At 63.4% G+C, this 15,202-nt stretch overlaps 1 protein-coding gene across 1 annotated transcript in view; it reads right to left on the bottom strand.

The window, feature by feature from the left end:
* GNA11 (G protein subunit alpha 11) overlaps window positions 1–15,202 on the bottom strand; it is a 29,493-nt gene continuing 14,291 nt past the window's right edge. Inside the window, exons 2-7 of the mRNA XM_010367304.2 lie at window positions 13,323–13,507; window positions 10,464–10,618; window positions 8,865–8,993; window positions 4,576–4,705; window positions 4,270–4,423; window positions 1–2,938 (exon numbers count right to left, since the gene is read on the bottom strand). Coding sequence (XP_010365606.1) covers window positions 2,748–2,938; window positions 4,270–4,423; window positions 4,576–4,705; window positions 8,865–8,993; window positions 10,464–10,618; window positions 13,323–13,507 — 944 coding nt within the window. The 3' untranslated portion in view covers window positions 1–2,747. The remainder of the gene's footprint in view (window positions 2,939–4,269; window positions 4,424–4,575; window positions 4,706–8,864; window positions 8,994–10,463; window positions 10,619–13,322; window positions 13,508–15,202) is intronic.

Raw genomic sequence — 15,202 nt, 5'->3', positions numbered from 1 at the left:
GCATTTAGGAACAAAATTTATTCCAATTTAAAACAGAGTTCATTTCAGGAGAAAGATATGAAAAGTCGACTTCCATCGGTGTCTGGATTAAGGGTCAGGGCTGGTGGCTGTGAGAGGTGACACTGAGCCGCTCCTCAGCCCCTCCTCCCATCCCTCAACGCACACAACACATGCATTTCAAATGGTAAAAGGCTTAAAAACAGCTTGTATAGAATATTTTTTTAAATAGATTAAGGTTGAAATTGTCTGAAATCAGGACTGTGTAATATACAAGTATCACCGGGTCCCGTCCACCAGGCCAGCCGCAGGATCCGCTGCCACCACTGGGGACATTGGCACGGGGATGCCCCTCCGTGGGAGCCGGGAGACCCAGGGTGTGGGTCTTGCGGTGGCTGGGGGCTGCTGCCGCCTGGGCGTGACATGATCGGAGAAGGTGGTCGGCATTCACGAGAAAGCGTTGGCAGGTGAGATTCACCAAGGTAAAAACACACACCCTACACGTGGCAAGGGTGGGGGTCGGCTGTCCCTGCCCCTGGGCGCCATTGGCACGACAACCACCACCTGGGACTCTCCTGGAGCAGGCACCGTGCCCCGGGCCTGCGACACCCACCTCCATTTTTGGGGTGCCAGGGGATCAGGCACTCAGACCCAGAGGACCCAGGCTGAGACGTTTTGGCGGCCCCAGCCCGGCTCTGGGATGCTTGGCACGGCCCCCTCCCTGGGAAGGGCTGATACTTAGCCTGGCAGCGATCTGGCCCGCGTGCTGGACGACTCCACCCTCAGGCCACGACCGGGTCACCTTATGCGATTTGGGCCCTCAGAGGTGCCACAAGCACAGGCCCCCCAGAGGGCTCTGCTGCTGGAAAAGGTTGCAGCGGCCCTGCCAGGGGTGGCCCCATCTGCTCCCCCAAGGCATCGCGGGGCCCCAGCACTCACCACGGGGGGCTTCTGGAGCCAACCCTTAGGCAGACACCTGGCACAAAAAAAGGACGCTTCTGGGTGAGGCGGAAGAAAAGTGGCGTGGGGAAGCCGGGGGGGTCCCGCCGGCCCCGTCTCCCCGTGGGGCTGATCAGAAATGTAGCTGCCCTGACATGCACACGTCTCCCCTGCCCCCTCCACGGGGCTCCCCCTTTTCTCCCCCGGAAGCCAGCAGACAGCCCCGCGGACAAGGAGGCCAAGGCAGGCCTGACAGCGGCGGGCGGGCGGGCAGGAACTGCTGGTCGGGATGGTCGTCTTTGGGGCTGTGTCTTGTCGTCTGTCGAAGCGGCCGTGCAGGGTCCCGGAGTGGCGGCGGGCGAAGGCAGCACGGCCGATCCATTCCTGGGACAGCTGTGCAAAGCCCGGGCCCACAGGGCACCGCGGTGTTCAGTCAACAGCCGACGAACAAGCCACCTCCCCAAACACAGGCCCCTCGTCCCCACCTTCCGAGTCTCGGGGAGAGCCAGTCTCGGTGCCTCAGTGCCTAAGGGGGCCCGGGAGCGGCCCCCGGGGCCGTGGCTCAGTGCGGCGTGGCCTGGCGGGCTCCCGCTCGGGATGTGGCCGTGGCCAGCCAGGCCTGGAAGCCGCCCAGGCCGGTGCCTGTCGCCACCTTCCACGCGCCCCTGGCCAAAGTGCGAGTGCTGGCTTCCGCTCCCCCAGGGGGGGGCTCGGGGGCGGGCACAAGTGCTTGGGACAAGGCCACGCACAGAGCTGCCGGCCACGTCCCTCTCTCTGCCTCTCGGGTACACACCTGAGAATATTCTGTAAAAAGTCCTCACCCCACCCTCACTGTTTCCAAATTGGTGACAACACAAAGCAGAACAAAATGAAAAGAAATGCCCCCATCCAAGTGGCCTTTCTCCCAGTGTCACCGGGGAACCATCCCTCCAGCTGCCAAGCCCATGTGGGCTCCGGTGGGGTGCGCTCCAGCCAGGGCAGGGTCCCCGGGCAACCCCAAGAGGCCAGTGTTGGCCCTGGAGGCACAGCCCAGAGGAGCCCCCATGGCTCCAGCTCGGGGACCCTTCCCAGCCTCTGCAGAGGGACGGGGGACCCTGCCATGAGAGAGGGCCCAGGGCGTTTCTTCAACCTGTGAGTCAGGCATTCTTTTTCCTCAAAAAAAAAAAAAAAAAAAGGTTAGGCACTTCCCAGGGTGGGCGACTGAGGGAGCCCCCCACCCCCTCTTCAGGAGTCCAGTGAGCAAAGCACAGCATTGATTCGTGAAGAGGCGAGGCGCACGGGGCGTCAATAACTTAAAAAAGGGGGAAAATGTCAGTCTCCGAGTCTCCATGCCTTTCGTGATGAAGAACAGAAGCGGGAAGGAGAAAGCAGCAGCACGTGGGGTTGGAAGGACAGCCGTGGGGGGCTGCGAGGCGGGGCCCCCATGCTGGCTGGCAGGGGCTCTGTGAGGCCCGGAGTCACTGGGGGCGTGGGGCGTGTGTGTGTTTTATGTTTCGTTGCTTTTTTTTCTTTTTTCTTTTTTTTAGAAAAAAGCGAGCCATAAGTCAAGGCCAGAAAAAGGCTGCCTTTGCCGTTGACAAAAGGTGAGAAGGTGCGCGAAGTGTACGGAGGGAGAGATGTACATCCCCTGATAACTGTGAAATAAAAACCATTTGTTAAAAATATGAAAAAAAAAAAAAAAAAAAAGAAACTCCTCCCGCGGACAGAGGCCCCGGCCCAGGCTCGGCAGCGCCACCCGCCCGGCAGCCGCAGGCTCCGTGGAAGGAAGGTCCTGCCGCGTGTCTCCGTCCCGTCTCCCTGGGCCTGGGCACTCAGACCAGGTTGTATTCCTTGAGGTTGAGCTGCAGGATGGTGTCCTTCACGGCCGCGAACACGAAGCGGATGTTCTCTGTGTCGGTGGCACACGTGAAGTGTGAGTAGATGATCTTGTCGCTGTCGGGGTTCAGGTCCACGAACATCTTCAGGATGAACTCCCGCGCCGCCTGGGCGTCCCGCTGGGGCCCTGGGGGAGGGCGGAGGGTGAGGCTGTGCCCGGCCCAGCCCAGGGCAAGGGACGCGTGGGCCCCTTTGTCACTCCCAGGGAATGAGTGAGCAAGGCCCACAGCCCACCCAGCTCGACCCCCCGCCCAGAGCCCACTGCATGCCTGACGGGCTGCTGCTCCCATCCCTCCCTGGGTGAGCTGCGGTGCCCATCCCACTGCAGCCCCAGGGCACTGCTGTCAGGGCCCAGGCCTCCAACCTGGGGCTCCGCACCCCCACTGCTCCTCTGCTCAGCCTCTACCCACTCAGTTCCACAGCCACAGCCTTCTAGGGCAGGGAAGGCCTCTGGCATGGAACAGCGGCCCCCATCCCCCCCAACAGTGCCGCTGCTGCAGGCGGGGCCTCAGAGACGTCCCAGGGGCTCCAGCAGGGGCGCTGTTTCCCACCCGCTACCCCTGCCCCTCCGCCACCCTGGACAACTCGGCACCCCGCCCAGTAACTCCTGACCGCCCCGATGGAAAGGCCCCTAGGGGTGTTCAGGGGACTGCTCTGGGGACTGGTGGGACAGGGTTCCATGCCCAGTCCCTTGGCCTCCCCCAACCAGGGTTCCCTGAGCCCACAGGACAGGCTGCCAGGCAGGGGCCACGTGTGGCTGGAGCAGGAGCAGCACCCCCCGTCACTCCCCTGCCCAGGAACAGCAGGGCCCTGCACCTGCAGCCAGCGACCGAGGTCACACCGTGCGCCAGACCCCTCCCTCCCACTGCCCTTCCAGAGGCAGGGCACCCCTAGGGGCCCTCCTGAAGATGACACCCGAGACTCGCGGGAGGAGCACAGATCCCAGGTGGAAGCGAGGGCACCAGAACTGTCCGGGGCCTCACCGTGCCTGGTGGGGACAGCTCTGAGTGGTGACAGCGCTAACGGCAGCCACTGACCACACAGACAAGGGCACACGACACCCTCCCCTGGCCGTCATCCCCAGGCCCAGAGAGGGCGGAGCATGTGAAGACCCTCAGTGCTCATCTGCTCTGACCGCCCCACGGGGCGGGGGCCACACAGTGAGGGAGGGGTCCAAGCGTGCGGGCACTTAGGCACAGAGGAGGACGCAGGGGCTCCCACCAAGGTCCCCACGGGGCTGCGCTGACAGTGTGCATGAACCCTTCCTGTGAGACCCTCCCATATGGGATCACCTATACAGGACACCCCCATACAACAACTCCCTCCCTTATGACAGCCACCGACACAAGACTCCCCCTCCCCATGGTGCCCTCCTGGTACGAGACCCCTCCCACCCGAGATCCCCCGCCCCAGGAGACCCCTCCCACCCGATATTCCCTGTGCCGCAGCCCAGCGCACCGTCGAACTCGGGGAAGTAGTCCACCAGGTGTGAGTACAGGATCTTGTCCTCCAGCAGGTCCTTCTTGTTGAGGAACAGGATGACGGAGGAGTTCTGGAACCAGGGGTAGGTGATGATGGTCCGGAACAGGGCTTTGCTCTCCTCCATCCGGTTCTGGCGGGAGCGAAGGCAGCGGGGATCAGAGGGGCCCTCCCCCCTGCACACAGCCCGAGGGGCAGCTGAGGGGACCCAAGTGAGGGGACCCAGGCTCGGTAGGTGGAGAAGGCCCGGTCCCCCATGCTGCCCCTGCTCAGGGCAGGGCCCACCTCATTGTCCGACTCCACCAGGACTTGGTCGTACTCGCTGAGGGCGACGAGAAACATGATGGATGTCACGTTCTCAAAGCAGTGGATCCACTTCCTCCGCTCCGACCGCTGGCCGCCCACATCCACCATCCTGAAAGGACAGCGCCAGGACTCAGCCACCTGGGGCCCCAAGGCCCAGTCTGCAATCCCGGGACGGCCACCACACAGGACCCTCCTGCCACACCAGACTGACAGCGGCTGGAGCAGGAAGAGCCCCCACTGTTAGAACCCGCAAGGACGCTCTCAGAGAGCGGTCCCCCGCCTCCAGAAGTCACCACCGCAGACCCTTCCCTCACTGGCAAAGGGGCCCGAGACCACTGGGCCCAGGGAAGGCCGCTCAGGCCCCAGGCCCCAGGGAAGGCCGCTCAGGCCCCAGGCCCCAGGGAAGGCCGCTCAGGCCCCAGGCCCCAGGGAAGGCCGCTCAGGCCCCAGGCCCCAGGGAAGGCCGCTCAGACCCCAGGCCCCAGGGAAGGCCGCTCAGGTCCCAGACCCCAGGGAAGGCCGCTCAGACCCCAGACCCCAGGGAAGGCCGCCCAGGCCCCAGACCCCAGGGAAGGCCGCTCAGGCCCCAGGGAAGGCCGCTCAGGCCCCAGACCCCAGGGAAGGCCGCCCAGGTCCCAGACCCAGACCCAGACCCCAGACCCCAGGGAAGGCCGCTCAGGCTCCGGCCCCAGACCCCAGACCCCAGACCCCAGGGAAGGCCGCCCAGACCCCAGACCCCAGACCCCAGACCCCAGGGAAGGCCGCTCAGGCTCCAGACCCCAGGGAAGGCCGCCCGGACCCCAGACCCCAGACCGCAGGGAAGGCCGCTCGGGCCCCAGACCCCAGGGAAGGCCCCAGGGAAGGCCGCTCAGGCCCCAGGCCCCAGGGAAGGCCGCTCAGGCCCCAGGCCCCAGGCCCCAGGGAAGGCCGCCCGGGCCCCAGGCCCCAGGCCCCAGGGAAGGCCGCTCGGGTCCCAGGCCCCAGGCCCCAGGGAAGGCCGCCCGGGCCCCAGACCCCGGGAAGGCCCCAGGGAAGGCCGCTCAGGCCCCAGACCCCAGGGAAGGCCGCCCAGGCCCCAGACCCCAGGGAAGGCCGCCCAGACCCCAGGGAAGGCCGCCCAGGCCCCAGACCCCAGGGAAGGCCGCCCAGGCCCCAGACCCCAGGGAAGGCCGCCCAGGCCCCAGACCCCAGGGAAGGCCGCCCAGGCCCCAGACCCCAGGGAAGGCCGCCCAGGCCCCAGACCCCAGGGAAGGCCGCCCAGGCCCCAGACCCCAGGGAAGGCCGCCCAGGCCCCAGACCCCAGGGAAGGCCGCTCAGGCCTCAGACCCCAGGGAAGGTCGCTCAGACCCCAGACCCCAGGGAAGGTCGCTCAGGCCCCAGACCCCAGGGAAGGCCGCTCAGGCCTCAGACCCCAGACCCCAGGGAAGGTCGCTCAGACCCCAGACCCCAGGGAAGGTCGCTCAGGCCTCAGACCCCAGGGAAGGTCGCTCAGGCCCCAGACCCCAGGGAAGGTCGCTCAGACCCCAGACCCCAGGGAAGGCCGCTCAGGCCCCGGCCCCAGACCCCAGGGAAGGCCGGGCTCCCTGCAGCTCTGCCGAGGACAGCCGGGCTGCCTTGGGCATGTGAGCCGTGAAATCCACCTGGTCTGGTCTGCAGAGGAGTCCAACAGGCACAGGTGGATGACAGATGTGCCAGGTGACTCTAAGGGACAAGAAGGCCCACACCAGCAGCTGCGGTCAGGCGGGAGGGCAATGGGTGTGCCGACACCAGGCCACAGCCCATCTGGAGTGCAAGGCCTCTCTTACATGCCTGTGGCAGCCGGCAGGGCTGGGATCCGGGTCCCCTTGTGTCTTATACCCACCTGAGAGGGCAGGAGACCCTCCTCATGCACTGGGGCGATCCCACTAGCCTTCAAGGCCTCCAGACAGGGATCTGGCCTCCAGCTACATCCCAGAGCACCTGGCCGGCCCTCTGCTGGCTCATGGCAGACAGAGGCAGCTGGCAGAGAAACGACGGCGGCAGAGGACTGGGCTCAGGATGGGGCTCTTCTCTGCAGCCATCACAGAGGGCACAGCCGGAGCTGGGAAGGGCCCGGAGGATGGTGGGGAGGAGGTGACACACCCGGCCTGAGCTCAGGGAGGGGACAGGACATTTCTGACAGAGGACATAGAGGCCTGCGCTGTGAAGAGGCCAGCGTGGGGCTGCGAGGGGACCCTGAGACATGAGGTGGGGAGGGGATGGTCATGTCACACCCTGGCCTGTGCCCAGCTAGCCTCAGCTTTATCCTGGGATCATGGGCCTGGTGTGAATAAAAAACAAGAAAAACTCGAATTCCTGAAACAACATAGATCATCGCCCATGTCCAGAGAGGACGCCACAGCTTCTGAGGCCCGGCGCCTGCTCGGGTCCCCGGGAGCCACCCCAGAGCTTGGCGTTCCTTGGCTTGTGGCCACGTTGCTCCATCCCTGCCTCCATCCTCACGCCGCACCCTCCCTGCCTGCGCTGGGAGGCCGAGCTGGGAGGACAGGTGAGGAGAACAGACGGACAGCAGGGGGTGGCACCCCCAGCCCTGGGGTGGGTCTCAGGGCAGGGCCCTCAAGGAAAACCCCCCAGACTTCCTGGAACCCTCACAATGGCCTCGGCAGTGCACCAGCTGGGTGGGGACACCCTGGCAGGGAGGCATCATTCCCTCATGAGGGCCAGTGCCAGGGCGAGCTTGCGCTGCAGAACCGTCCCCTGCAGAACCCGGGGACGGTTCTGATCTGGAAACGGGGTCTGTGCAGATGTCACCAGTTAAGACGACGTCACACAGATGTAGGGTGGCCCTGGCCAAGGACAGGTTATAAGAGAACAGAGGCAAAGGCGCAGGCAGGGAGGACGCCGCATGAAGAGGGGGCAAGGAGGGGGGCAACGTGGCCACAAGTCAAGGATGCAGCCACCACTAGGAGCCAGGCGAGGCCTGGGCAGATCCCTCCGCCTCAGAAGGACCCGGCCCCACCCACACCTGCATCTCAGCCTTCTGGCCTCAAGCACCGGGCGGGAATAAGGCCTGTGGAGGGAGCCTCACACCTGGCCTCAGCAGCCCCGGACAGGCACGCACAGCCCTGCCCCTCAGCGGCTCGACAGCGGCCGGGGCCTTAGCCCTGGAGATGTTGTTGTACGGGGCCAGGAGCCAGGCAGGCAGGGTCCACACTCCCAGGGACAGCAGAGTCCAGCCAGCTGCGCAGCCTACCCGGCATATGACCCACGGAGGGTCCCCAGGGAGAACTCTGCTCTGCTGGCCGGCCCCCAGCCACAGTGGACCTGGAGCCCCGGAGACCCGACGGGATCCACAGGGGCAGCCCGTGAAGAACAGAATCCACCCCACACCACCCAGCACCTCCATCCACCCCACACCACCCAGCGCCTCCACCCCAGCCTGGAGCCCTCCTCCCTCCTCAGTCCCTATGAACCCCTCCCCTGGCAGCCTCGGTCCCTATGACCCCTCCTCCTCTCCCTCCTCAGTCCCTATGAACCCCCTCACCTCGCAGCCTCGGTCCCTATGACCCCCCCTCCCCTCACACCCTTGGTCCCTACGACCCCTCCTCCCCAGCAGCCTCAATTCCCATGACCCCTCCTCCCCAGCAGCCTCAGTCCCTATGACCCCTCCCGCACCCTGTGGCACCCCCTCCTCCAGCCAACACTCCAGACCCCAGCCCCATGGTTGCTCCATCCAGGCCCCTGGCCCGTTGTGGAGACCCCGTCCAATGTCCTCCCCGCCAGGTCTCTTCGGCTGCCAGTCTGGATGGATGTGACCACAACCCCCACAACCCCACAGCTCCTTCCCTGTGTGGCCCTGGCTCACACATACTTAGAGATAAATCTTATCTCCTGGCCTGGTCAAACACACCCTGAGCATGAAGACCAACGGGCTTTTTTTTCTTTAATAAGACAAGACAGGGTCTCCCTCTGTCGCCCAGGCTGGAGTCCAGTGGCGACGCCATCATGGCTCACTTCAGCCTTGACCTCCTGGGCTTGAGCGATTCTCCTGCCTCAGCCTCCTGAGTAGCTGGGACCACAGGTGCACACCACCACACCCGGCTAACTTTGTAAATTTTTTCAGAGACGAGGTCTTGCTATGTTGCCCAGGGTGGTCCCCAACTCCGGGACTCAGGTGATCCTCCTGCCTTGGCCTCCCAAAGCGCTGGGTGTGCAGGCGTGAGCGGACACAGCAGGCAAATGAGCCTCTCAGTGCCCCCCCACCCTGCCCACTGCGGCCCCGGCGGTACCTGAAGATGATGTTCTCCAGGTCGAAAGGGTACTCGATGATGCCGGTGGTGGGCACGCGGACCCGCAGCACGTCCTGCTGCGTGGGCAGGTAGCCCGAGGTTGCGATGCGGTCAACATCGGTCAGGTAGCTGCAACACAGCGGGGGTTGCTCAGGCCAGCTGCCAGGGGGCAGGACAGGGACAGGGCACCCAAACCAGCCGGAGGACGGACGGGAAGCCACAGGGAGGGGTGGACCGCGCACTGCACCACCCACAGTGGAGTCTGAAGAGCCCGGGGGGCTTGGGCCAAGGGAGACCCTGGGGTCGGGATGCGAACCTCCCAGCCTCTGTCCTCTCTGGGGTCTCAGGGGACAGAAAGGACCCAGCACAAGAGAAAGCTCCAGGAGGAGGACTCCAGCTGGTTTGGGGGGTTTGTAGTAGAGCTGCTCAGAGATGGCCACCAAGGAGGGAGACAGGGACCCAGGGCAGGGGGCTTCCCAAGCGAGGCCTGGCTGGCCCCGGGGAGGAGGCTTCACAAATAAGCACCTCATGAGGAGAGTCGCAGCTGCAGAGGAGGCTGCAGAGGTCCCAGCAGACCCCGCGCCCATCTCCCCGCTGCTCCCCGTCCACAGGAGCGGCACCCACCCGGAGCAACGAGCCAGAGTCTACACAGCGCAGCTAGCTACTGTCCACGCCTGATTCCGGCTTCCTCGGTTCCCCTCATGCCTTTTCCTGCCCAGCCCGCGACCCCTTTCTGGGACCCCATCTGGCATCAGAGGGTCTCCTGAGGCCCTCTGGGCTGTGACAATTTCCCATTTCTGACGCTCTGGGCAGTCCTGAGTGGGGCGACTCTCGAGTGGTCTGCCTGGGGAGGCCGGGTGCCTGCGCAGACCTTTCCGGCACCACCCGCAGGCCCTGGCACTTGGCTGCAAGTGCTTGGTTATCTGGGCCCTCCCACAGCCTCCCAGAGGCAGGGAACAGACGGAAGACGAGCAGGAGGGGTGGGGGACGGGCCTGTCCTTGTCCCCTTAGGGTCTCTGCCTGCTGAGCATGGAGGGCAGCAGTGCACAGCCTGCCGCGCGGGGGCCTCCATCTGCAGCCATGGCCCGGCCACCTGTCAGCACACAAGTCACCCCCTATCCCAGGCCCAGAGACGGGGATAACCCCGCAGCAGTCAAGGTCGCAGCCAGTCACTAGTGGGAGACGTGGCTCTGGGGGTGATGCCACAGGCAGGAGTGCGACAGCCCAGGGTGTATCCACCTCCCATCCCACGGCCCTTCTAGGAGACTGTGGGTTTGCCCCCACAGGCCACAGGCCAGGCTCCAGCACCGAGGGTGGCCAGGAGCTCAGTCCTGACCCAGGGAAGGCAGTGGCAGGGCCAGGCATACAAGGAGGCCAGTGTCATACCAGAGTCCATGGGCTCCTGCCAAAGCATGGCCAGTCCAGGGTCATGTCCTGCTCTGGTCCCTCAGTCTGGCCAGGTAGCCGGGGCCCACCATGTCCCTGCCCCAGGCGAGCGGGCAGGGGGCACCACAGGCGCTGCGGAGGGCTTCCCGAAGGGTCCCGGGCGCCGGCCCGCAGCCACCGTTCGCATGCCGCCTGCGGTGCGGCCGCACTTACTACTTGGCAGAGTCGGAGAGCTGGTACTCGCGCCTGCGGTCGTAGCACTCCTGGATGCCAGGGTCGTCCCACAGGGTCTTGATGGCGCTTACGTACTGATGCTCGAAGGTGGTCACCTTCTCCACGTCCACCTCCCGGATCAGGAGCGCATTGGCCTGCGAGGGTGGGCAGGGGAGAGGCCGAGAGCTCGCCAAGGTCCACGGAGCCAGCAGAAAGCTCGAGACGGCCCCTCTTCCAAGCCTCGGCTGGCCTGGGCAGCATTCTGCAGGCTGCGCAGTCAGGACCACTGACAGTTTCGTGTAAGCATGTGTCAGAAAAACACGAGGCTGCCTTGCAGTGCGGTTCCTCCAACAAGGCCCCAAAACCAAAGTCTCCCAGTGGCGCTGTCTGCAGGGTGCCGGGGAGGCCGGGCTTCGATTCCCTTCTCAGAGGTGGGGAGGGGATGGCGTGGGGAACAAGCATGCGCGGGACACACACGCTTCAAACCCAGGGCCCGCAGGAGGGCAGTGCAGCACCCAGCACGATGGAGCAGGACAACAGAACAGACGGCAGCGGCGCCCGGAGCGGGCGAACAGCCCCAGCACTCACTGCCTCCAGAGACACCGGGAGGCAGGAAGCCCCGTCACAGGGCGTTGCAGCCAGCGGCACCGCCCGCAGTGTGCAGCTCCAGACTCAGTTTCTGCCCTGCCTGGCTTCTCTCTTTCATCCAAAAAATGCTTATCAAACACCATCTAGGGCAGGCCCCACACCCGGTGCTAACGACGGCATGCGGCCCCGAGCCGCCACACTCAACAGTTTACCAACAGTTCACCCGGTGCCCCAACACGAGCCGCCTCCCCTCATGCAACCCTGGGCAGTGGGCGGCGTCAGGCCCCAGCTTGCTGCCCTGTCACAAGGGAAGGCCGACCACACAGACACGTGCTTGCACACACACACGCACACCCTTCAGGGGCAGACACTGTGGGGGACCGTCCATTCCCCTCCTGATGCTCCGTATCCCCGTCCCCTGGGGGCACAAGCCGACATGACCAGCCACAGTTTGGCTGAGGGACTGGGGAGGGGACATACTGGGTGGGACCCAGATGGGAAAGAGGGGAGTCTTGCCCTGGGCTCTGGGAGCCAGGGGCCCCTCCCAGGCCCCCCAGAGTGGAGACTCAGCCCTTGCTTGTCCCCCCTGAGCAACACTCCCCGGCCCCGACTCCAACTTCAGCCCTCCCCTTGCCCTGCCCCCAGCCTCTCAATCTGGGCTGGGATAAGCACACCTAGGGGGACTTGGAAAAAGAGGCACAAACCCCCAAAATCCCACTCCCTGGAAACTTCCAGATTAGGGATCAGCAACCTGCTTCTGCAGAGAGCCAGAGAGCACACCCAGCTTTCCCGACCACACGGACTGTCTCCAGCACTCAGCTCTGCTGCTGCTGCTGCTGCTGCTGAAGCACCATGGGCAACATGGCAGAAATGGGTAAGTACCAATAAAACTTTATCGACAAAATCAGTCTGTAGTTTGCAGACACCTGTTTCAGATGTTGATGGAGATCTAAGCCCAAATATGAATGTGGACTCTCAGGGGGGCCACAGCTGGAAGAGACAGGGCAAGTGGCAAACCAAGATCTAAACACAAGAGCCCCAGCCCTGAAAACAGGGCTACAAAAGCAGGATCAACGGCCCCTGGGCTGGAAGGCCCCAGGGAGGCCACTGGCAGGAGCCACGGCTGCACGACTGCTGGGCCTGCCCCACAGGGCGGCCACTGGGGGAAATTGTCTGGAGGCTTCTCAGAGGACAAATTCAGGGTAACCCTGGGACCCAGCGATCCCGCTCCCGGGTGTGGCATGCAACTGAGGGAAGGGAACACGTGGTCCACATAAACACATGTCCACAGACGGTCACAGCAGCTCCACTCCCAACAGCACACACATGAAGGCGCTCAAACATCCGCCAGGGGATAAACGGGCACACACACGGTCCCTCCATGCACTGAAACATGACTCAGCCATGAACAGGGACAAGGCTCTGACACACGCCACAGTGTGGATGCACCTTGAGGACGTCACGCTCAGTGACAGATGCTGGACACAAAACGCCACACAGTGTGCAATCCTATTTCTATGAAACGTTCAGGACAGGACAATCCACAGAGGCAGGAAGGGGATGTGTGGGTAACCGGAGCTGCAGGAGGGGGTGGAAGTGATGGCCAATGGGGAAGGGGCTTCCTTTGGGAAGATGAAATGTTCCGGAATCCGACAGCGGTGATGGCTGCACGACTATGCAAACATATTGAAAACCACCAGATTATACCCTTTAAGCAAGTGAAGTGCATAGAATATGAATTGTAACTCAATAAAGCTGTGATTTAAAAACAGGGTATCAAACAACCTCTACTTGATTAAAAAAAAGAACAAAAAAACCAGGGCGGAGGCCAGGCATGGTGGCTCATACCGTAATCCCAGCACTGTGGGAGGCCAAAGCGGGAGGACTGCTTGAGCCCAGGAGTTCAAGACCAGCCTGGGCAACATGGTGAAATTCCATCTCTACAAAAATTACAAAAATTAGCTAGGCGTGGTGATGCACCTGTAGTCCCAGCTACCCGGGAGGCTGAGGTGGGATCACCTGAGCCCACAGCTACTTGGGAGGGAGGCTGTGGGGCTTGGCCACGCAATGCCCATCACAACTCTCCAGCTGGCCCCCAGGAAGGCAGTGGCTGCTGTTTCCACGTCCATGACAGGAACGGATGGATGACCAGGGGTAGCCTGGGCCGGCCGGGACCCCCGGCACGGCCCCACCCTGGCAATGCGGCCACCGTGCTCACCGCCAAGCCCACAGCTGCCCAGGCGCTCCCCTCCCCAGGCGCCCGCGGCTCACCTTGTTCTGCTCGTACTTGTAGAGGATCTTGAGCGTCTCCATGGCCCGGATCATGGCCTGCATGGCGGTGAAGATGTTCTGGTAGACGAGCTTGGTGAAGCTGCGCTTGTCCTCCTCTGAGTAGCCAGCGCCGTGGATGATGCGCATCTGCTTGATGAAGGTGCTCTTCCCGCTCTCGCCCGTGCCTGCGGACGGGGCACGTGAGGGCGGGTGGCAGCCAGGGCCCGACTCTCGTGCCGCTGCCCCCTCTCACCCAGACCCCGCCACGCTGCAGCGCCCAGCATAGGAAACCAAAGCGCGTGAGGCTGACCGTCTCTCCAGCAGACGCCGCAGCCTCCTGACTCCTCAGAAAGAGTTTACAAAGCGCCCTTCCCATTCTCCTCCAAGCCAGGGTCTTATTGGAACCACCCCTTTTCCAGAAGTTCTGCGAGGACACACTTTCCTGGGGGCCAACTTGGTATTTACGTCAAAAACACACGGTCTCAGGCCAAATCAAGTCGCACGGCACCGGCACCGGCCCCGGCTGGGACTGCACAGCTCCCCGATGGCCACACCAGTTCATGATCAGTGTCCGCCAGAGGGACAGCGCACAGATGCAGCGGCGGTGCCCCGACAGATGGGCTCACCCCAAGGGCTTCTCTGCACAGACCACCCCAAGGGCTGAGCGCCCCCTTCCTCAGAGCTTTGCTCAGTGGCCACGGCCACCCTGCCCCCGTGCGCCGAGCACCCCCGAGGCTCTCCCTTCTCCCTCTTGGTGCTGCGGCGGGGGTCAGCCAAGACAGTCGTGCCTGCCGCACGTGGCCCTGAGCACGTGCCTGAACCCCTTTATGTCTCCATGTCTGCCATGATCTTGCTAATACCCACGATGCTTCCAGAGAGGAGGACGCTACCACCCCATCTCTGCGATGGGCACAATGAGGGTCCCAGGGCCCAGAGAATCAAAAGGACCAGCAAGTCAGCCTGGAAAAACGATCGGGAAAGGGGCCCACGTGGCCAGCTGTCTCTCCACCCCAGCCTCCAGACGAGCCCCCCACGCATTCTGGGTGACAGGGGGGTCCTTACTCCAGCCCATCTCCTGCCTCCACCTCTCACTACCTGGTCACTGCCTGGGCAGAGACTCTGTCTCCCCGCTTTTCTTCACCCTCACGTGCTGGGATGCCAATGCTGGGTTTTCCAATGTGTCCACAAATCTCTGATGCTCATCCCTTCCAATACTGGAGGCTAATTCCCCTCCCCTTGAGGATGGGCTGGACTTAGTGACCTGCTTCTAGCAAACCGAATGGAAGTGACAGCATGCCATCTCCAAGGCTAGTTCACGAAAGGCACAGGGCTGCTCCTTGCTCTCACTCTCGGGTCACGGGCTCTGGGCAAGGCAGCCGCCCTGCTGTGAGAACCCTCCAGCAGCTCCACGGAACTGAGGCCTCCCACCAACAGCCACTAGAGGGAGCCAGCCTGTGAGAGGCTCCTCCAGCCCCAGTCCAGCCTTCGAATGATGTGGCCCTGCTTGGCTGGTATCCCCAACCCTCAGAAACTATCTGAAGTAAGTTTTCTTAATTTAAGTTACAAAGTTTTGTTAATTTAAGTTGCAAACTATTACACACAATAGCTAACTTCTAATTTCTAAAAAGAAACTGCCTCAACTCCCTACTCAAGTAATAACCCTGCTGAGGCCCCCACTGGCCTAGAGACTCAAGCATCACCGCCCCTCCCTGCATGCCCCCAGCCCACCTCTCCAGGCTCGCCTTCACCACCCTGTGTCTCTGAATCTTCCGGCACCTCCCCACTTCCACACATGTCATACACTGTGCCCTCTGCCCACAGTGCTGTCCCAATCACGGCTGCCTGAAGGCTGCCTGGTGCTGGGATCCAGCTCATTTCCT

Source organism: Rhinopithecus roxellana, chromosome 8, assembly GCF_007565055.1.
Source record: "Rhinopithecus roxellana isolate Shanxi Qingling chromosome 8, ASM756505v1, whole genome shotgun sequence".
NCBI classification, from domain to species: domain Eukaryota; kingdom Metazoa; phylum Chordata; class Mammalia; order Primates; family Cercopithecidae; genus Rhinopithecus; species Rhinopithecus roxellana.
This window is presented reverse-complemented; position numbering and strand designations above follow the sequence as displayed.